Genomic DNA, 24142 nt, shown 5'->3' with positions numbered 1-24142 from the left:
CAGGGCCGGAGACGGAGCCGGAGATAGAGCCGGAGATGGAGCCAGAGATGGAGCCGGCGTCGGGGATGGCATCGCCGGAGCCGGCGAACTCACTGGAGAAGAAGGACCAGGAGAATCCGGGACCGGTGAAGGAGACACGGATTCCTTTCGGCGTCGAGCCGGCGACTTCGGAGCCAAACTCTTATCAGAATGATGATGAGAAGAATGCCTCCTCTTCTTCTTCTTATGCTTCTTGGTTCGCGAAGCATGCCCCAAAGTCGACTTCGACGCCGACCTCGACCGTGACCTCAATCTTGACTTCCTTCTTCCTCTCTTTTTTCATCTTAGCGATGAAAAGCTTCGCCTCCCTTTCTTTTAGAGCTTTGGAGCTCATCTTGCGACAGCAAGAGCAACCATCCACATCGTGGTCGGAAGAGAGACACCAAACACAGTCTTCATGTGGATCTGTAATCGACATGTGTTTGCCACATTCCCGACAGGGCTTGAAACCCGACTTCTTCGTCGGCATCTTCTTCGAAGAGAAACAGGGAAAACCCAGAAGAAAAACAAAGTAACAGTAAAGCTACCAACAGCAATTTCTGAAAACCGTTGGCGTCGACGGCGTGGAAAAAATGGAACTGACATCACAACGACGAGGTCTTCTTATGGAGCCGGTGACGTCAGCGGAGTCGCGAGCAGAGCCGTGTCTCTGTGACTTCGTCTTCGACCCCATCGGCGTGGACTGCTACAAAAGTTTCCGAATGTTGCTGGCGCAGGGGTTATTCACAAGGTGAGGAATCTACTGGCAGATGTATCCATCAGAATTACATATACAGACTAAAAGCGCTGGTTTTAATGCACTCTCTACCGCATCTAACCTGCGTGCTCTGCTAAGAACAAACGTGACAAGTGGTGATAGAATTTTAATAAAAGCAGAAACCCTTGTTCCCTGTGTCCCGTAACTTACTTGATCTAGTCGGTGTGTGTATTCGATCTAGACCTCCGTCCGGCAGCTGTGAGCAATGTGCTGCTTGATATAGGATGCCGATATGCCCTGCGTCTGAAGCGTGAGGCGGCGTATGCGTCACTTCCGGTTCGCAAAGTGATGAAAGGCAAGAATACTTACCTGCCGACATGCGCGTCACATCCGGTGAAAGGTTAGAATGCTAGCCAATCTCACAGTATGTAACTCTAGAAGCGTTTAATAATCCTGTAATTGTTGTGGCAGGAAACGAAAGAATAAAGGGGAAGCGGGCCTCCTTAGTTGCCACAATGTAAAAGAAAAAAGGGGATATGAGGTGTGGAAAAAGGTGGGTGGATGGGTAGCCCATATGTGAGTAGTCAACTTGAAACTTTGATTATCAACATTAAATAGAGCAAAAATTAGCAGCACGAAAAAGAGGGGGAAAACAATAAATAAAAATGCATCTCTGTTAGGTAGAGGAGAAAGATATGATATCAACTTAAAAACCCGATACAAGTCTACTAGAGACAGGAGACAAAGGTAAATTGGCCCAAAGACCCGATAGGTTGTTGCGACAGCACAATCAGGACAGGAACATTTCTTAAAAGAGAAGGAGAAACAGCAAAAGTTCATATTGTAGAGAATGTGTCAACGCGCCTATGCATGCATGCCTGCATGTATAGTTAAGACATACGTAAACAGCTCATTTGTCCTTGCGTTTGCAATGTCACAAGGGCAATAAGGTTACAGTACCTCAAGTGCTTTAGGTCCATATTAGTGTATAACCCAAAGGGCAATAAGGTTAGTGTCCCCGGTGCATGTGTACTGGTGTGTTAACTCACTGGCAATAAGGTTACAATGCCCCAGGTACAAAGGTGTCATCAGAAATAAGCATCCAGCAAAGACTGTACCAAACATGGCTGAATCTCACTAGACAGTAAATAGAAAACGTGATATTACTGTCTAGTAGTATATTCAGACAGTTCTGGAGAAAATGACAGAAAAAAAACCATTGCCTTATCAGTGTTGAGTTCCAAGGTAGTGGTACGCAAAGTGCATATCCATCTCGCTTCCAGTTGTCTGAGTGCCAGTTCCCTGTCACCCCCTCTCATGTTGCCCTGTGCAACATCAGTGCCATGAAAGCAGAACTTAGTTCTATCTACCCCAGTGCGTATGAAGAGTCTCCATTCAGGCAGGCCCTTCGATGTTCTTCAACGTGTGTTTTGAGCTGTCTTGTGGTGCTGCCTATGTATACCTTGTCACATCCGCCAATAAGTACATAGATTACATAGCATGTGAGCCAGTTAATGAACTGCTGTATCCTGTGTTGCGTCCCTGTGTTGTAACTAAAACTCGTCATTTTGTTGCACCCTAAGCTACATGTACCACATGTGTAGAAGCCTAGGGGTTGGTGGAGCCAACCTTGCTGTTGGTGTTTTGTATAGAGTATAGCTCGCACACAACGCGTCCCTGATTGTTCCGCTTCTTTTGAATATTAAGGAGGGCCCAGTGTTTGCCAAGCTCTTTAAAGACCTTGTGATTTAGTGCAGAATGCGTTGCAATGAAAGAAAGTCTGTGTTGGGGCCTTTTTTTTGCTCACCAATGTTTCACTTCTATTAATGGACCCAGCCCTATTTTCCGCTACATTAAGGACTTGCTGATCATAGCCTCTCCGGTTGATTCGGTTTTGGTGGACACTCAAATTTATTGGTAATTAGATGGTTTGAATATGTACTGAATTGCTTGTATTATTTCGAACCTTTTTTCAGTATTTTGTTGTTTTAGGTGGAGAACAGAAGCATGAATAAACGATGCCACTATAGTGGAAGAAGTTAATGATCTAAATCATGCAAAGATTGAGATCAAGAGTGCACTTTGTTAGGTTAGGGAAAAAGTCATTTAAGAGGTTTCATTCTCTGTAGTTATGGGAAATGTTTTGATGTTTTCCTTTACTGACAAGCTCCTGCGTGGTAATTAAGGAAGACTTTTACCGTGCTGACTGCTATAGCAAGGAAATGATGCATTCCTTCTACCAATATGGGATTAAATGGACAATACATCAAAGTCAAAGCTTTGATTTTCAAAGAGAGGAGCTCAACTGGTGAGCTCCACCTCCTCTTTAAACAGACTGAGCGTCAGGTAGATGGCCATTAAGAAAACACGCAGCAGGGAGGAGTTCCTCCATACCACTACATGGGATGCTGAGCATAGTCATTAATGCCCCTTAAAACAGCAGAGTGTAGCATATCGCTGCTCCACAAACCTTAGCTGCATCTAGCATCCCTGCCTTACCTCCAACAGGGTTTTGATAACTATGTTTACGAAGGCTTTCTTTGGGGAAAAATTTGAGTTTATGGGATTCGGTATTTTACCATTTGGACTTTGACATACAATTTGGGTGAGTGTGGCATTCATTTTCATTGAGGGAAACATTTCTTAATGCCTGGTACAGTAGTACCTTAATTAGTACATTTACTGTCCTTTAAGGTTTTACCTATATTTACAACCTGTTAAATCTTAACTTCCCCTTAACTTTTTTTTTCAGGGAACATAAATCGCACATGTAGTCAACTGGACTGCAACTGGTCACTTCAAAAATCCATTGTCCGCAAACAGTCTGTTGAACAGAGATAGTGAATCAGAATCCTTAGGTAATATCTACAATGTATTGTAGTCAAGAACTAGGAAAGTGGTTATCTTTGTTAGCTATAGCAGAATTTACATATACAAACATTTCTACAGTTCTCCCCATTACTCTGCACCCATGGTTTCAATCCACATTACTGCCAGAAGAATTGTCACAGAGTCTAGCAACACCACTCTTTTTCCCTGTACTCTAAGTCCGAACTAAATCATGCATGCATCCATCTGCAAGTAGACCAAATGCTCTTGAGCTTCACCAAATAAGAAAATGTAATATCAGTGGTTATATGCTCAATACTGCACGGTCACAGGTAAAGTGGATTTCTTCTTCAAATAAATAGGGTCCTTTGTCCTTCAGGTCATCAGTCCTCTTGTATTGTGCCTCACACTATTCACCCCCCACCAATTTGTGAATACTGATTGCATTCCATGTTTCTTAGTAAAACTGGCTCTGAAAGTAAAACATACACCACCTCCTCCTGATGTGGTATTTGGAAATCTAGATTGTTCCGCTTCACAGCAAAATCAAAAGGTTGTGTCCAATATTGCAACCAAGAAAAAGAGTCTTGACCCGAAGAACACTCGTGGAAACCTATAGAAAACAATTTACATTTCATGTTAGCTACCCACCTTCTCAACTTTCTCCTGGTGCAGTTTCCCCCTTGTAGAGTGCTTTTGGGGGTGTGCAGGGCAGAGTCTATCAGACCCTTTGCTCTGCCTCACCTGCTGCAGGAGATCAGTAGGTCTACCAGCGGCCTTGGGGAAAGCAGACCACATCTGTAGGTCTCAGTGGCCATGCAGCTCCACCACTTTAGACTGGGCAATCGTGAGTTTGGTGACTGCATAGACAATACAAAGAGACTGACTCCCGGCTGGTCACCTGAATCTTATGATGGGTGGTTTTGCACCATTGGTTGACTTTAGTGTGGGACTGTGAAAGCCTAAGGTGAAAAGTCTGAGCTGTGTGGAAGCATCACAGACCTGAAAAGAGCATAGTTCAGAGTGTCAGCAGAGACAGGTGATGTGCATCACTTGCTGTGGGGACTGGCTAATGTGAACGTCTGAAATGGCCTTGGCCAAGAACGAAGACTGAGTTCTCAGGCATATTAGGATTGCACATAGTATAAGGATCATCACAGCAAAAAGCTAGCAGCCCACTCATCCTCATAGCTTCACTCACCCTGTGGGCTGAAGTTCTAGTTCCTGAAAGGCAAATACTAGAGATTACCTTGGTTGAATGGAGGACCCCGTCCAAGGTGATAGAACAATATTCAACTGAAAAGGAGGGTATTTTCTCTAACGTGGTATCCTAAGACCAGGTCTGTAAATGTTTTAGTCACGGAGACGGTGGGAAAGTATGCCTTGGAAGGATATGTAGCTTGACTGAGTTAACTGGAGAACAAATGCTGAAGGTCTATTCTTACTGTCTGGTCCGACATTACCCTTGCATTGCAAGTTTGCCATGACCCGGCAACTGCTGATTTAGGACATTGAGACAGAAATATGGACAGAAATATGGACCACTACCATGCCTTTGGCAAGGAACAAAGGGGTGCTTCAGAGCTGAAAGAAAGGACTCTAGACAGATTCACACTTCAACAGTGTGGGAATCTGGAAGGACAATGTAAACTTCAAATTCACACTTCCAGGATATGTTTCAACTACAGGAAAGGAATATGGTAAAGCGAGGCAGCATGATGCCTGAACAAAAAACAAAAGCGTCTACAAGGACCACAACAGAAGAAAGGGAACAATTAAACCTACCTTCACAAAATGGCTGAGATGTCAGTTAGACTTCCCAAGATTTGGAGTAAACAGAGTTAAAAAATAAATTTTTTTAAAAAGCTGATTTTTCAGTCAAAAAGAAACAGTTGTAAGGCTGTAGCTATCTGGAATCTTGGTTAACAAGAGGAAACAAGCAGTGGCAAAGCCAACAGGTCGGGTTGTCATGTGGGAAAGTATGGAAATACAGGTATATACAAAAGATGAGGCAATGTGGTGGTAGTGGTGGCAGCAACAGTGATCGTAGTGGTTGTAGTAATGGTGTTGGTGGCAATCATATTGGCAGTGAAGGTGGTGGTGGTGGTGGCACTGGCTTGCACTCAAGTTCTGATAAAAACAATAAAAAGCCTACTTCATTAAGTAGAATTACAAAAATGGATGGTCTTCTGTACCCAATGCATGTATAAATTAAAAGAATTGAAAGGTTGATAATTAAGTGAGTTGTTCCAAATGTAAAACAGTCCCTAATGCATTACAATGCATGCTCTCCATAAGAGTAGGGACAATACAGGATATACTGAAGAGAATTAGCTGACAGAGTAATACTCCTATGGTTGGAGCCAAATGTCGCCCTACGTATAATTTAAAGATTAAGCAACAATAGATCATGCATACAGCTGCACTGTCAAGTCATTTAAAAATAAAATAAAAATACTTGCATGACCTTGGTTTGCAAGTTGAAAAAGTCCAAACTACTAGAATCCCTCTAGTAGCAATATTGGGCTTCTCACACGTTGAAGTTACATATAGGTGCATAATTCTACTCTTAACTTTTCCACTTTAAACAGAATTTCTTCAGTGACGTTTTCGATCAAATATAATTTATTAAGATGTATTAGACTCGATCAGCCCCACTTAATACATTCGGTAAGTAATGACTCTTATGGGCTTATTTAATTTTCACAAATTGAATTACTTGGAAAATTGAAATAGCTTAGATTTTAAAAAGTGTTCTAGTATTTGCAAATGTGCTGAGAACTTCAACTGTGTAGTGATATCATAGAAAACCCGTTATGGAGGATTATGTGGCTGTCAATCTTTATTCATAAAGATTGAAAACATCTGAGCTAAAAGCAAACACTTTACAGATGTAGAAATCTGAATCCCTTTTGTACTGTGCAAGGCCCACTCATGCATACATTTGTCTCGCCTGCAGAAATGGTTGCAGATGGAATTTCCAAAGAACTCTCTCATCGTGAAGTCTACTAGTTTGCTTAACAAATGCTCATTGGTGCTACCTGTATACTCCTTATTCACACTGGGAGATAATTTTCACATTTAATACTCTGTTATCTGATTTTCAATAAATCATATTGTTCATCCCATCATATTCATTCAAGGTTTCTTTTTACTTCAATAATTATTATTTTGTAAATGTTATTCCAATCTGTATTTCTTGAACAATGTAAGCCTTTCCTCTTCAATTGAGTTTCAGGATATTAACCTCACCTTCAGGGGAGTTCAATCATTTGGAAAAACTAGTATAAAAAAAATATATATATTTCACAATTCATCTGTCTAGACTCCTTCCTTTCAGCCCTGAAGCACCCCACCGTGCCGTGCCAAAGGCGTGGTGGTGGTGCCATATTTCTGTCTCAAGGAGGCTTTCAAGCATTCTAAATCAACAGTTGCCAATTTAACTACTTGAATTGCCACTTCAGTTTCCCCCACTTTTTGACCTTTTAAATATCTGTACATATATTAAATTTCCTTCAGATCCGGAATTCCTTCCGCCGATATTACCTACTGGCGGTCGCCAGTAGGTAGTTATAGTTAGGACCCCTTTTCCATAGGAAATCCGCAACATTCTATTTTGAATAACTTTGGCGCCGGTCGATGAATCCTCGCGAATTTCTCAAAATAGGTGGGGCGCTACGCTCCGCTCCTACCCTGAAAGTCTCGGGGGGATACGTCAAGCGGGGGCTGAGATAAAAGGGGGGTCCCAAAACGCGTTTTTCCCATGCATTTTTCCATAGGACCTTTAGAACGAGCTACAGCCCGAACGGCTGAACAGAATTACTAGAAATTTGGCAGAGAGGTAGTCCCTATGTCAAGGAAGTGCCTTTTGTAGGTTTGGTGTAAATCTGTTCAGTAGATTCTGAGAAAATAGCCTTTAAATCAATATATATATCTGAGCCCGCTTACGGTACGCTTACCGTACGCTTACGGTAAGCTTACGGTACGCGTACGGTGGCGTGCGCGAGCGCGATTCTGATTGGCTGTTAGATCTTAGTAAACATTCGAATCGGCCGAAACCAGGAAGCGGCGGCCGCCATTTTGTGTGTTTCACTCAGAAAAAAAAGAGTGAAAACAAGAAAAGGGGGCAATGAGGAGAGTTACAGACCCCCTTACATGTGTGAGGGGGTCAAAGAAGGACTGTAAAGTACAAAGAAAACATTTATTGATTTTTAAAAAAAACACGGGGTACGCGTACGGTAAGCTTACGGTAAGCGTACGGTAGAAAAAATAAATAAAAAAATAAATGAAATTCAGATTTAAGTGTTTAGATATTAGGGGGCTCTAAAAAGAGCCGTTGTGTTTATGAAATGATTTTTTAGTGGTACCTACAAGTAAGTACCGATGCAGAGTCTAAGGTTCAAGAGGAAGACTCTGTTCCCTTCATCATTGAAGTGCACACCATCTCCTCTATAAATGTCTTGCATGTCATAACGCAAGTTGTTGTGGTAAATGGCACCCATACCATAGTCACGGAGGAAAGCAGAAACAGATTTGTTGACGTGCTTTCTTGCTTTGTCAATCTGCGGACAGAAATGATTGGACCAGTTCCATTTTTGCCTTTGGCATATGTTGGAAAACACAAAGGCAGTTTTAGGGAAAAGTGAAAACAGTTGTGCAAAGGTGTCCTTCATAAGCATTTCCAGACCTACCCCAGTCAAAGTGCCTAGGTCATTGCCACCACAGTGCATTATTATGAGGTCAGGGTGTTGGATTTGCATGAAGGATTTCACCAATGGCATCAATTGGTGCCACTTTAACCCTCTCTGACCAATCCATTTAATGTCTACATTTGGCAAAGCAAGGTCTCACCCGCGTGCTCACTGTGCGCGCACGGTGCGCGAAGCGCACCGTGCGCGCACGGAACGAACTGCGTTAACTGGGCGCGCACGCCACGAATGGCGTAAAGTAACTTAGCATTTAAAAAACCGTACAAATTCACTGAAAAAACCATAGGTTTCACACACGTTATAGTTAGGAATTAGCATTTAAAAAACCTTGCAAATTCACTGAAAAAACCATAGGTTTCACACATGTTATAGTTAGCTGTACATTTCACTCGTAAAAAACCAATGAAATTCCCCCGTTATAGTTAGTGCAGGCAACTATAACTCACGCGACCGCAATCTTCTGCTGATGACATATGTGTCTTTATGAAAAAAAAATATTTGTAATATATGTATAGCTAAAATTTAATGGAAGAAGACATGGGCAAATAAGTGTCTAAATACAGTATTAGCATCAGCAGAGGATTGCGGTCGCGTGAGTTATAGTTGCCTGCACTAACTATAACGGGGGAATTTCATTGGTTTTTTACGAGTGAAATGTACAGCTAACTATAACATGTGTGAAACCTATGGTTTTTTCAGTGAATATATATATATATATATATATATATATATATATATATATATATATATATCCTGTCCTACAAGTTGGTTGCTGCACAAACAGCATAATAGCACATTGTACCATGGTCACCTGACAAGCAAACAACATCATTTTGTACATTCGCTTGCCCCCATATTTGATGGTCCTTTGGTTTCTATCATTTATACCTCTGTGGTAATCTAATCAGATAGGATTATACAACCAACAAAAAAGAAAATCAAAATACAGCATTGTGCAAGCTGATTATCAAAGAATGTGATCTATCAATTAAAAGGTCCATGCGGGAAAGTATATGTGGGTCAAACTATGAGGACAATAAAAGCAAGGAGTTCAGACATAAATTAGTAATGAAAAAAGTACTGGTGGTTAGACATTTATTTTAATTAAGAAAGTCATGATAGCAGCTAGAGGAAGTAAGATACAACTTCTAAAATTTGAAATATGGTGAATTGAATATTTGGGGACAATATACCTCCAAAGGAATTTATGAGGCCTGCGAATGTAATTGTTTCTTATGGGCAATGGGAAGGGGGGGGGGGGGCGGGGGGGGGGGGGGGTGAGGTCCCTCAAATTGAATAGACTATTGCATATATTCATTAAACAAGGAAATCAGCTCAACCTATGGAGAAGAATCTACATATGGGATATTTATATGTTGTCTATATAAACTTGGATTAGTGAAGAAAAAAAAATGAAAGAATTGAAGGATTTGGGCAAATTGAGAGAATTGACTTAAAATATGCTTTCCAATATAAATGAACTAGAATACTAGGAATAGTAGTAATCTTCTATTTGGATGGAGAGTAATATTGATGCGACATATTAGGTAGAACAATCTTTGGTTATATTCAATATATGCCAACTACAACACACATTGAAAACATATTGGATGAGTGCATGAGCCTCGGGTGTCTCAAGCTAAATTCTGGGAAGACTAAAGTTCTAATCCTTGGCAAGCAGCCTTTGATTTAGTCGACTGCCTGGTGGCCTGACTCCCTCTGCCCTTTACCTGCACTTAAGCAAAGAGTTAAAAACCTTGGCATCTAGTCGGACTCAAAGCTATCATTTGACAGTCAAATCATGAGCCTAGCGGGGCAATGTTTTCAGATTCAAAAAAATCCTGAAAAAGATCCTCGGTTTTCTGCCAGAGGCAGCTAGGAAGAAAGAGGCCCAGTCTATGTTGATGTCCAGGCTAGACTACTGCAATGTCGTATATATTGGGACCTCTCAGTCACGAATCATGAGACTCCAGCGAGTGCAGAACATGGCAGCTCGGTCTTTGTTAAATCTGCCTAGACACTCCCCCACAGCTCCTGCTCTAGCAAAGCTGCATTGGCTTTTTTTTAAGGAAAAGGTTTCCTTCAAAGCTATGTGCTATTGTCAAAGAATCATTAACAGTGAAGGCCTAGCTATCTGCATCCTCTCGTTATAACTTACTCCCCAAGAAGTAATCTGAAATCAGCTGGGGCCTCGCTAGCTTGTATCCCCAGCATTAAAAGAGTTCGCATTGGAGGATGCTCCTTCAGCTTCCTGGCAGCCAACTTGTGGAATTCCCTTCCTTCCTGCTTAGGCAGGAAAAATCAGAGCTAGCTTTTCACAAGAAATTAAAAACCTGGCTCTTTAGATCCACATAATTTTGTGACTCTTTAGCACTTTTGTTCTGAACCTTGGGAACGGGACCTTAGCTCTGGAACCCTTCAGCTGAAGTAACTATGCGTTCTACAAGTCACCATATTATTATTATGCGTTCTACAAGTCACCATATTATTATTAAGCAATCAGTATAACACAGTTTGCTTGAACTACAATAGAAATAGAAAACCTACTTAGCAACCAATTGTATAATAATCAGAGACATTTTCTGTATTCGAATAATGATGTGAACCATGAATTTGAAATCCATAGGTCTATAAATATGGGGAAATTAAAAGATTATAAACTAATACCATGTCTGTGCTGCAACATGGTTTAACACAGCAGTCATCTTAGATACAGAAAAGAAGAGGAGAGACATGTTTACCGGTAGCAGGCACTCAGGAAATTATGAAAAACATATAAGTATATGTATTCAAAGGGTATGAACCTGGGAGGGAAATGGATGGAAAGATATACATCACATTTCATAGTTCAAATGTTTGGTTAAGAGCTTGCATGCTTAAGGGTTCCATAAGATTGAAATGTAGATGTCAAGATTTACAGGATTATATTAACCGGAGAAGATCTGTAAGGGACAAAGGGGCCATCAACATAGCAAACTTATCTGTTTGGGCTGTGTCAGCTGAATGAGGAGCAACATGCTATTATGCTGGATGCCCAGCGGCCATCTTTTAGATAGGGAAGGAGAGGAGAGATATTGATTGGCAGCATACACGCAGTGTCTGAAGCAAATTTCATATTTATAGGTAATCAAAAGCTCAAACAAAGGGGGGGGGGGACTGATTACATGACAATCCAAGTATTAGAAGGATGAGCTGTAAAGTTAAACATATTTTCTCGCATCAGTGTTTCCAAATAATTTGACTCCCCTAATGTGTTAAGTACCCTGAAATGCATTGGAAGAGAGGAAACTTACATTGTACAGAAAATATTGGAATGATTTTTTATTGAAGTAAAACAACTTGCTTGAGGCGATATGGCAAACAATACAATTTATAGGCAAACAGAAAAGCATAGTATATATAAATATTGTGGAAAAACTCAAAACAGTGTTAGCTGCATTGATTGTGGTGAGAGTTCACCAGGATGAATGAAAAATCAAAGATAAAATGTACTCTTATAAAGTGGGCTATATAAATCTTCTTTTCACTCAATACAATCACCAGATCACTTTTCCTTATAACTGAATTTCTAGAGGTCAATCAATCATGTGGCTACTGGAGTGGTACACGAGAAATTTCAGTGTGCTATTCTAGCAATTGTTTGCCGATGGAAATCATTCAGGTTCACCCATAATGAAATTCATTCATGCATGCATGCTTAGGACCATGGCTTCCTCTGTGAACCATTGCAATGAGCCAAAGTTGGGTGGGGGTGTCAGGGGGGGCAATCCTACTGCATTCCCACTAAGCTGCAACCAGACGTCACCACAAGCTAACTTGCACCTTGAAGTTCTCCCCCAAACTATTATTTTATAAAGCATAGTAAGATCACACCACTCCTTTCCATCAACCTAATTAACAGGACAGTGTCTGCTGATATTACTTGCAAGGCATACAGTTTTTGGCATCATACACTGAAGATGGGAATGCTATATAAAGAGGTAATAGTGCGCATCAGATAGTGAGACAAATGTTTATACAGAAGTTTACCATATTTTTTCCAGACCCCCTAGGTCCAATAATTATTGCAGTGTTGCTCTCTCCATGAATAACAGTTCGTTTCAATAGCTCAAGTAGATGCCTGCAAAGAAAGCAACAGGAAGTCAATCAAGCATGAACGTCGTTTAACGAAAAAAAAAAAAAAAGTGCAAGAACTTGTCTGTGCCCCCAAATATTTCTACAGATTGGAATGATCATTCTTGAGGCAAGTGGTGTGCCCCCTATTGTCGATGGACACCAAAGGGATCGCCTTGGTATGCCGTCTCGTTCAACAAAAATCCCAGATGCATTATGGAAAAACCAGAGAGGTACAAAAGCAGTAAGCACTCTGAAAGACTGGAGAAGTGACATGAGAAAAGGAGAATGAAAAGAGGAAGGCATGCAAGCTTACCTAAATACAAGAATATGAAGGAAAGCAAATGAGACCTATGAATCAAAGACACTTTGGAGCCAGGCACTCTCTCGAAGAATACAAAGAAAAGAAAATAGAGAAAGCCATCCTACTTTATTTGCTCAAAAAGGCAACGGCTGATCAGGACAACCTCAAACGTAAACACAGTAATTAACAGTTACAGATTAAAATTGGCTCCAGATGTAAAAAATATTTCAGCCTTTACGCATTCATCCATAATCAAATGTGAAACTATGGTGCGGACAGTATCAAAACATCAACAAGGAACATAATATAAGACCTCCTTCAATTATTTACAGGCTGGTTGTCCTGTCACATCTCAGTTCAAGTGCTATCGCCTCCACAAATACCTAGATCGAAATGTATTCAGATGTAATGTCCAGAGCATTCCTAAACCAATATTTTTGGTTTGATTTCAATACCAATGGCCTCTTCTGTATTCTATTCAGATGTCATGCTATTTTCAGAGGTAAACAGCTACTACGGATAAGCAACTTTGAGGGGATGAGGCACCCAACACTGAACACATTATGATATAGATGAACAGGTCCCCTTGACCATTTGTCTAATACAATATAAAGAGGATTAGTCTCACTTTTCTAAAGGCACAACTTGTTTGTGACATTTGAAACAGGTTCACTTACTGGTACTGAGACTCCACACCAAACCGTTTCCCATGACATCTGTGGTTGCAAAATCTTTCCCGTAGAATACTGTGCACCTGTTTTTTAGAGAGACATGAGAGTAAACAATCCCTCAATAAAGGGAGCAACAATGACATTGACTTAGATTAGGCATTTAGTATACGTTGTATCTGCCTACTGCAACTATTCATACATTTAATTTTTGTCCTTGTAGTCTATGGTACCTTTTCTCAACAATGAGCTACTTTACATGTGATATGCATTTTTAGAATGAATTGTTCTACACATGATCTTCATTTTTGGTAAGAAAGATCTACAACATTTGCATTCTTGACAAACTGACATTGAAACACAGATTACATCAACTTGTTATCTTATGGCTTGGTTTCCTGAATTCAATCGATACTATCAAAATAGCAAAAATCAGAAATATTTTTAAAGGTCATACACAAATTATAAATGATGATCACCATAAAGGTCAAAACAATGCACCACTTTCCACCCCTTCCTGCTGAATATTAAACCATACACCCAGCATATGAAGTCAAAAAGAGGGACACTAGCATGGTTTAAAAAAAAAAAAAAAAACAGAAGAGCATATAATTTTATTATATAATTGTTTATAATATAATTTTATTATACTGCTTAACTTAGTAGAGGGTGAAACCCATCACTGAGCTCAGTAAGGCAATAAGTGATGGCAAAGGAGAGAAACAAACTAGCGGGGAAACCACTCGAAATCATTCAGAGGTGCAGATATGTAGTTCCTGTAAGAGTATTTCAGAATTAAAGATTTAAACTAATGTTATAAATACTAACATAAGACTTACATAACACTGATCAAGGTTTTGTATAACATCAAAATAACAAGAACAGCACTGCTATAGAGACAGTCCCATCATCTGATACCATTATACAACGTACCATTCTGTATTTTAGGCTCACACAGTAATCCACAATCATGCACCCCAATCTACCCTAGTTGCCGCTCAGGCAGGCTGATGTGACCCTGAACTTCGTGGGGTCCTTGTCTCCTGGGCACAGTCTGCCTCCAGCAGCGTATCAGTCATCCTGCGCCAGGTATACATCTTTCTGGGTTATATGGTCTGTCCGCACCATGACAAGTCTGATCTCCTCAGCTAACAACCATTCCCAGACATCAGCAAACCATCATGCTATGGGAGGACCCCCATGGTGTGTCCAATGGATCAGGATCCTACACCTCACCAGAAGCAGCACCATCTATACAATTTGTCCAAATATTTTCTTTTTGTACTTAGGATCTACACCCAACACACAATAATTCATGGAACAATCCACTTTCAATTGTGGTATCAGCTTTAAACATTCAGTCACCCTAGTCCAGAAACCTGTCACCATGGGACAGGTCCATAACATATGTGGGGAACAGCTAAAAGTCTGGTTACACCAAGGGCATTCTCCTGTATGCATTAGGTGTATTGTACTGAAAGTAAGGGAGTGAGAGAGGCCCAATAAAGTAGCTTTACTTGTATGAGACAAAATGGGTGTTACTGATCACAATCATGTGGTATCCATAGATTCTATCCCATTCAGAGTCAGTGAAAGGAGTTCACAAATCCTGCTCCCATTTAGCCCTTCCAGTCAGAGGGGAATTTGCTCTATCCTGGACCAATGCCTTATATACCTGGAACTCAATCACCCCACTGCCGCAGGTCTACCATAACCTTGAGTGTGTATGATTCCGGTGGTCGCCCTGGAAACGCAGTCCAACACTGGCGAACTACCGCAGTCAGTCTAGCAAACATCAGAAATTGTCTCTGCCCCATATAACAATCTTAGGTCTTCTCAAACTGGATATATTTCCCCTGATACCGATGTCCCCCATCTCTCGACAGACCCCTTCCAGCCAAACCCCCCGCCCCTCATGTTGCATTTTTAAATATGCTCTTTTCAGTTCCCCTGGAGCAAACAACCCTCACTGAGCATCCTCTACCGATTGGGTGTGTCAGTTTGCCACAGCGGGATCCTGCAATTGCGTCAGTATATAACAACATCCAAAGTCAGGCAGTGCCATCCCCCGTTTTATAGGGCATTTTAGTGGGTATAGATTTATCCTTTGGCACGCGCCATCTCAGAAAAATGCAAAAATCATCTTATCTAGCTGTTGGAACATTGACCGTGGGAGCAGGCTCACTGTCTCCAGGAACACTTAAAGGCATCTAGGGAGTATGATCATTTTTCAGACCGCTACCCTGCCTGGAAAAGACAATGGTAGCTTCCTCCAGAATGGGATGGTCTTTTATAGGCCCTCCAATAGGCTTCGAATGTTTAGCGAAAGATCTTCCGGTGGGGTAGGAGTCACATGTATTCTTAAATATTTCAAGGATTTTGGTTGCCACAGAATCCCCAGGATAGGAAGTTCCCCCTCTGGCAAGTCTGCAGGGGCACCCATCGGGAACAGTCTGGATTTGTTCCAGTTAGTAGTAAATCCCCAACACCAGCCAACTTTCCTCCTGGTGTCCTAAGAAGCACAGCACCGAGTCACCCTAGTCTCGCATATAGACCAAGGTATCATCAGTATACATAGACACCACGTGTCACTAAGACAATCTTTATGCCCCAGTCCCTCACCTCTCTAAGCAGTGTTCTCCTATGGTTCAATGGCTGGGGGAACAATAGAGGTAACAGCAGGAATCCTTACCGTGTGAACCACACAAGTTACCAATTAGGAGACACGATCCTTTCCGTGCAGACCCTAGCCTCAGGACAAGTATACAGCAATTTAATCTGATGATCCCTTATCTAAAGTTTGTGTGTCTCAAGACCTCAAGCATGTCGGTCAACTCCGCTGCATTGAAAAACTTTTTCGATATAAAGCAAAGCACAGCATAATGGCCTTCATCAGAAGACAAGAAGTGTTATACACATGCCAGCCACTGAAGATTGAACATTGCACTCCGCTGAGGAATAAGTCACGTTTGGTCTTCATTGACCAACATTTGCAAGTAGTGGTGGGTGTAATGAAGTTTTCTGGCCGGGCTGCATTTTACCAATTTTGTTGCCACGTAAGATGGTGTAGCATGGTTTAAAGTTTTATGGGTGATAAAAAGGGTTTTAAATAGAAACCTTTTACTCATTGAAAGCCAGAGCAAAATGTCTAAGTGACCTTTATTGGATGAGGTTTTTGAATGTCAAGAATAAGTCTGGCTGCAGCATTTTGTGTGACCTGATGTTTATTTAGAATGTACTTGGGAGTGCCTAGATACAGTGAGCTTCCATAATCTATTCTTGAAACTATAAGAGCGTGAACAATGACTCAGCGAGAAGACACAGGAATAAGAGGCAGGGTTTTACTCAGTGTGTTGAGAGTGGCAAAGCCATTACGGTTAATTTCTTAGACAAGGAACAACTGCTGTAGGCTAAAACTACACTTTTATCACGATCACTTCGAGGCAGTTTGCACTCAATTATTAGTTCACGATGTTCATACACCTAACAAAGATGGCTTTGGTGGCAGTAAAATGTTTGGAGATGGATATCATTATTTGTGTATCATTGGCATATAATAGAAGATTAAAGCCAAAGGATTTTAGCAGTGTAGTCAATGGGGTCATACAGATAGTGAATAATGTTGGGTTCCTTGAGGCACTTCACACGTGAAGGAGAAATTAACTGTCCTGAATGAAGAAAAAAGAAAAGAAGAAAAAAAAAAGTGAAGGATGGAATGCTTGAATCAATCTCAGCCAATCACTCGGAAGCGCATCCCAATCAATCGATTTTTTCACACTATGCCACCTCAGTTTGGCCACAGCCATATGCAAATAAGTCTCAACCCTGTTCAAGGGGTACAGTCCAGCCCGAACTGCCAGGCCCGGTCCTGCCTACAACGGAACAAGCAACCTCGGACCGGTTTTGCCCTAATTCAGGGTCTTCATCCAGGTTCCAGTGGCACAGTGAGACTGGGACCCACCGCAGCAAGGTCAAGACTAATTTGCATGTCTCTGGGTCCAAACTGAGGTGGCAAAGTGGGCAAAAAAGAGATGGATTGGAATGTGGCCCGAGTGTTTAGCCTTGGTTGAGATTAATTCAAGCATTCCACCCATCACTGTTTTGTATACTTAAGGTGTCGTCCTAAGTGGGACAGGTATGTCCAGAAATAGGTTCTGTGTACACGGTCACTGGAACCAAGCTGAACAGCCCATAACTAGGGCGAAACCAACCCAGCGTTGCTTGTGTTCCAGTTCAGGGATCGGGCTGGACTATTCCTATTGGAGCAGGGTCAAGACTGATATGTATATAGCTGGCTCCAAACTGCGGTCGCATGGGGTTTAGCAGATCTTAAATGTCTATGAAGATAAAACAGTTTATTAAAAGCTTTCATTTTTTTTGTCAGAAAGAGGTTGGCTAGAACTGAATGATCAGTGTTCCGTTTTCCTCGGGAGGTGAGGGATGAATTGAGGGAAGTATTTACCGGATAGGTTATGGCCAAGGGAGCAATACAGAGATGGAGATTTAGGATGAGCCTGATTTTTGTTTTTTTCAATGGTTAAAGTGGGCTGCGGCAGACAGTAAATAGAGGGTTGTGCAAGATGAGATGCAGGAAGACAAAACTTGCCAGGGCTAAAAACGGGACACTGTACTAAATGTGCTAGATTTTCTCTCGGACACTTTACAGCTTTGAACAGTCACTGTTTGCCTTCATATACTCTTGCAGTTGTCCTTTATTAATCCATATTAATTTGCCTATATGCGATACGACAGTCACTTCAATAGGCTTGCATACATTCCTATATAAATACATTTTCTACTCTATGAAATGTATAATTTCCAATCTAAGCACACCCAGATTGAGGTCACTCTTCCTTATTGAGTGTAGTCTTGTTCTTTTGCCCTTGAGCCAGATTCATTTATACGCATCGTGGTTAATATTTATGTAATGCAATACAGTTTAAAAAAAATAAAAATGCTTACAGGGACAGAGCAAAACTTAATAATGCAAAGAAAATGTATTTCTTTGTAATGGTGCACACAGATTTAAAGGTGTATGCTAGTGTGAGGTTCTTAGGATACATTTTGAGTTAGTGCAGTCATTTGCTCACATCACATTGATCACACTTTAAAAAGTAGTTTGCATTACATCTAGGTTATTTTCAAAGGTTACAGACAATATTATAGACTATTAAAAAAACATTAATTAAGTCACCTTGGAAATACATTCCCCAATTGTCAGGTTGTTGTCCCTTGATTTACGCTTGCTCATTGTGGTCGCTTCTTACCTTTAATATAAAAAATAGAAGAAAAAAAATAAAAAAAATTTGAAAACAGCAACCACAATTACAGTGTGAAATAGGTTTATCAGAACTAGAAACAAAACCATTTTTATTTTTACAACAATGAAAACAATCTTAAATACAAGTGTTATAACGTATGATAAACATAGCGGACTTAAAGTCCTGGTTATTTATAGGGCAGGACCCAGGTGTGGTATTTTCATACTTGGAAATTAGGATCCTAGCCAGTAAATCCGACTGCAAGACCCGCAATTACAAACTTTTACTCGGTCTCACAAAATAAGATTGGTCTAAAGGTTTAAAGCACCTGAGGTGTCCGTATCTGGAGTTACTATCTGGTAATGCAGATGTGGAAAAACCAATTCAGATTTCACACATGCTCCAAGAGGCATTCCAATACAGGAAGTGCATGAAAGAAACAGGAATTGTTGTAGGTTGTCTAATACACAACCCCTTTCCATGGATAGAAGCTAGCAGAGTGAGGATTGTGTACTGTAGAAAACATTACAGCAATAGTCCTGCTTTGTCAATCCACCTACAATAGCCACAGCAGTTAATTTGAATTCTACAGTACACATCTGCTATTAGGAAAAGTCATCCATTACTGTAACCACTCCAAACCATCAAAATGGCCTTCACACCTATGAGGAGTGTGAGCTGCAGGCCCTCTCTGAGGAGATGGTGAAGAACGATCAAGGCTCATTGGCTAACGCCACAAGACAAGCATTAAGCTGAGAGGGAAACTGAAATGTGATCACAAACAAGGTGAATGCTGTGTTATCACATCCACATAGAGATACGTATTGGAAAACAAATGTGGACCTCTTGGAAGGGGGCAAGCACTTAACCCCTTTTCAAAAATGGTAGAAGCGATAACCCTGAATGTTACCACTTCATCTCATTACAAATATCGCCACAAAAGCGGTTCTGATAAGGTTAAATGAGCAGTCAACTGAAAAATGTTTGATCTTTCTGGATCAAGTAAGATTCTAACAGAGCAAATCCACTATGGCTCAATGTTTAGTACTTCGGGAAGTGGTTAGATAATTTGTTTCAAGCCAAAAAGGTCTATTTTTTTTTTTGGTACAATTTCGAGATTCTGTTGATCGTTCACAAGTATGGTCCACACATGAAAGATGGGTGATATAAACTGCTCGTTATAGAATTGTTGCATCCAGATAATCATGAAGAAATTCGTATGGACTAAATCATGGGTACTCACAAACTTTCTCTCGGGGGCCAAATTTACAGTGTGACTTGTGGCCGAGGGGGGCCGCACCGGTGGGTGCGGGGTCAGAGGGGGAGGGGCGGGGCTAAAGCAAAAACAGTGAGAACCAGGCTAAGTGCTATGATAACTTAACAAAATGCTGGAAAGCTCCAGAAACACAAGAATGAATGGATACAAATATATGGAAAAAGTATAAATCTATGTTTTTATTGATATTCTTTTTGTTTTTTCTATAGAAAATATATTGATTTTGTATATATAACAATTAATATTCATTCAGGATTAATTCTGCTATGAGAAACACATACACATGATAATTGTTAACCATTCAAATTGAAACCATCTGATAATAAAAATGACAATAGAACCTGAAAAAATTATGTCAAAAATACTGGAAAGAAAATACAAAAATATCTATAATATTTTCAATTTCATAATCATGTACACTGTCCTTATGGAGTGAAATGAGTGATCAAAACCATATGGACTACTGATAATATGCAAAAGTTGTAAATTGCACGCATGATCAAAACAAATTCAGATGACACTGGACAGATTTACGAAATATCTACTGATCATATGCAAAAGTTGTAAATTGCACGCATAATCAAAACAAATTCAGATGACACTGGACATATTCACGAAATATCGACGCGTTTCGGCAAAGCCTTCTTCAGGATATTCGTATCAGTGGCTACTAAAAATGAAAAAAATATATATAAACATCATTGTGATCTAGAGTTTCAATGCTTTTTTTAACAAATAGAGAAGGTATCTAAAAAAGCCCAAACGAGCAAAAATCATTTTGTATTTAAAAAGAAACATACACTGAATATGTCTGAGATAACTTGACTTAAGCCCTGTCGTGAAAGCCCCTGTAATACTAAAAAGGAAAGCAACTAGATCATTTATTTTATCTAACAAGGAAGGGAGTATATATTCACTATTCATATTCTTAAAAAATAGCAAGCATGAGGTTCCTGTTATAAAGGACATAATGCAACGAATACCTTTAGTATTGTGGCTGATTAATCCAGTCTGCAAATGATTCCTTAATCATGGATCAAGAGATACTTAGATATCCTTGATAGATGAGGAAAGATATAAGGATATCACAAATTTTTGACCAAATAACTAGTTAAAGGTATGATAATATACTAATGTATTACGAAAACTCTTTCCGTAACTGTTATGTACTGCCTAGTAACTGCATAATATATCTCGATGATATTTGCTTAAAGTTTTATTCAAAACCTCAATGGACATAGAAATCTGTAAAGATAACATATGTTCATATTATATCCTAATGTCTGTTCAATCCTGTACATTCAGTTATTCAATTATCACATTGTGTGTAATAAAAATAAACTAGTAGAATATCAGGCATGTGGTAACATTAAATGCCTAGCAGCAAAAATCTACTTATGGGGTCTCAAATACACAATTAACTACTGATTTTAGTAGTTTGAAAGGTTGGCTAATAAAGTTAATATAATTAGTAATTGGCAATCTACCTCACAAGCCTTCTATGGTCAACTGCGGTCTGGTATTAATCGGTTTAAAGCATGATGGCTAAACTATTTGTATGATGTCAATAGTCTTAAATGGCTGCGGTAAAACTGCTCTGTAATAAAGAGTTTCGCTGCATGTTAATAAAATGTCTATTCTTAAATCAAAACAAGAACGCTAAATAATAATGGCCAATAATACATACCCGAAAAAGCAATTGGAGCTGGATACAAACTAGGATCTATGCTGGAATCTAATAAATGTCCGCCATGATATCAGATTTTTGTAGTATGGCACGTATTATGTCTCCTAAAATTATGACATAAAATAGATAACTTGTATTGAATATGTTGACAAAAGAGTATGCATAAATAGGCTGAATCTAGTCAGATGTAAAAGACATGAATATGTAAAAGCCTAGCCGCTAACAATGACCATTTAACCCCAGTCGAGTAGAGAGGATCTTGAAGAGGCAAAAAGAAATATATATATTCCTTAATCACAACGGATAGGTATATAAATAGTACATGGTACATACCAAAAACGTTAGTAGGTATTAGATGCTGTCTTGCGCTATAATCGAATAAGCGCCCGCCATATTTTTCAATATATGTAGATTATGTTATATGGCACGTACAATGTCTCCTGGAGATGAGACATAAAATAAATGACATGTCCTGAGCATCTTATCAAAAGAATATACTTTCCTAGGTTAAAGTCATTCAGATGTAGAAAACATAAATATGTGAGGACCTGAATACTGGCGATAGCCGTTTATACAAAGTCCAGTAACGGAGATGTAAGGGGGACAATAAAGCGATATATATTCTTAAATCGCAACAAATAAGTATAAACAAGGCAAATGATACATACCAAGAGCGAAAATTGATGTTCAGTACAGCCTCGAATTTACGCTGTAGTTGAGTGGGCGCTCGCCATGTTTTTCAGTTTATATAGTCTAACACTTACGGCGTGCCCTGTACTATGACGTGATTAAAAGGCGCGCGTTATCGCTCCAAAGATTTGGTAAGAAACCCAAATCAAAAAAACGACGAAAAACTATGATTAAGCAAAATATAATGAAACGTTTATTTAAACTGCTATGTGTTTGAGTATACGTTTATCAGAGAAAACTGGCTCTAGTTGATGACGACACACAATGTCCAAGATTTAAGATCAAATGATCATGCGGAAGCGTGGGCGGTCATAATTGGATATCTATTACAGAAATATGAGGTGTGGATGGTAATGTTCAAATCATAGCTGAACACGCCATGATGATTATGCTAATGACAACACGCGGTGTCGACAACTTGAGAGCGTGCGGTAATGGATAAACGTAAAGAGCCATGTTAGAATAACTATTATGATAATGTGTGAAATAAATCATGATATCCCAAAGGAGATCGTTATTCTTTTCTAATTAGGAGCATGAAAATACCAATGATTATATAAACTATATCTTAAAATGAATATGTCATAACGTCACTAGATATATGATGGCCAAATATGTATGCAATATCCCTAATACGCAACCTGTCACTAGATTCCGAGGACTAAAAAGAATTACATGTGTGCCAAGTACATCATGAATTACTCTAAACTAAGGTTAGCTTAGGGATAACATGTGTTGATCAATTTATCTGATCGCTTGATCCCATGGGATCTCCAGATTTAGGCCCTTAACTGCTGTTCCCAGAATAAAAATCCAATAGACTTCTCTGAATTTTCTAGTCTGTTCAGTACTCGTCCCTGCTTTCTGTGTAATCCTTTCAATAACATACCACTGCATGTCTTCTGGCAAGTGATTCTGATCTAGATAATGATTGACCATTGGTGCCGTAGTCTTTTTAGTTCTTATTGCGGACCTATTTTCAGTCAATCTTACATTTAATGATCTGCCTGTTTCTCCTACATATCCAAGTTTGCAAGGGCATATTATCAAATAAATGACATTAGATGTCCTACAGTTATTGAGACTGTTAGATGTTATAACCTGATTGTTGAAATGTAATGTGGTACCTTCTATTGCTGTAGCACAGGACTTACAATTAGTGCATTTATATGTGCCAACCACTGGATTAATGCCAGTTAAACTCATCTGATGTGAAGTGGTGATTTTCTTCATGCGAGAGTTTACTACATAATCTTTTACATTACTGTTGCGTCTATAAGCAAACATGGGCTTGGGTATTGATTCATTGGTCAATGTGTCTGCATTGAGTATTTGCCAACTCGAATAGACAGCTTGTCTAATTCTATCATTTAACATGGAATGTCGGGTGGCAAACAGCAATGAGGGCTCTTTTTTGTCCTGTGTGTGTGTGTTAACAGCTGTTGACGATCAAAAAAACTAGCTAGTTTGTACGAGTCTCTTATGATTTTATTAGGGTAACCTCTGATTTGGAACTTACTCTTCATTGCTTCAGCCTTACCATCAAAATCCACATTACTAGTACAATTTCGTCTGAGGCGTAAGACTTCACCAAATGGAATAGTATTTTTCTGTGTCATAGGATGAAAACTATCATAATGTAATAAGGTATTCCTGGCAGTCGGTTTGATGAATAAATCAACTACCAGGATACCTGAATCATGTTTTATGAGTACATCCAAGTACTCCACCTGTTCTTGATTGATGTTATGTGTGAAACGTATGTTGAGGTCACACAGGTTGATCCATTCCAAATACTGCTGCAGATTTTCTTCGGTGTCATTCCAAATGAAAAAGACATCATCTATGAAGCGTGACCATTTGGTCACG

The 24142-nt window shown here is 39.8% G+C and overlaps 1 protein-coding gene across 2 annotated transcripts in view; it reads right to left on the bottom strand.

Moving 5' to 3' along the window:
- Positions 1-24142, bottom strand: part of ORC4 (origin recognition complex subunit 4) — a 359395-nt gene that overhangs the window by 314892 nt on the left and 20361 nt on the right. Inside the window, exons 2-4 of one of the 2 annotated variants that reach the window (XM_085645614.1) lie at positions 18554-18626; positions 13369-13445; positions 12304-12394 (exon numbers count right to left, since the gene is read on the bottom strand). In XM_085645614.1, coding sequence (XP_085501740.1) covers positions 12304-12394; positions 13369-13445; positions 18554-18610 — 225 coding nt within the window. In that variant the 5' untranslated portion in view covers positions 18611-18626. The remainder of the gene's footprint in view (positions 1-12303; positions 12395-13368; positions 13446-18553; positions 18627-24142) is intronic. The other variant, XM_085645615.1, reaches the window with a different exon arrangement.

The sequence above is a fragment of the Triturus cristatus genome, chromosome 3_1 (assembly GCF_964204655.1).
Source record: "Triturus cristatus chromosome 3_1, aTriCri1.1, whole genome shotgun sequence".
NCBI classification, from domain to species: Eukaryota; Metazoa; Chordata; class Amphibia; order Caudata; family Salamandridae; genus Triturus; species Triturus cristatus.
Note: the sequence above shows the minus strand (reverse complement) of the source record. Positions and strands in the feature narration are given on the sequence as shown.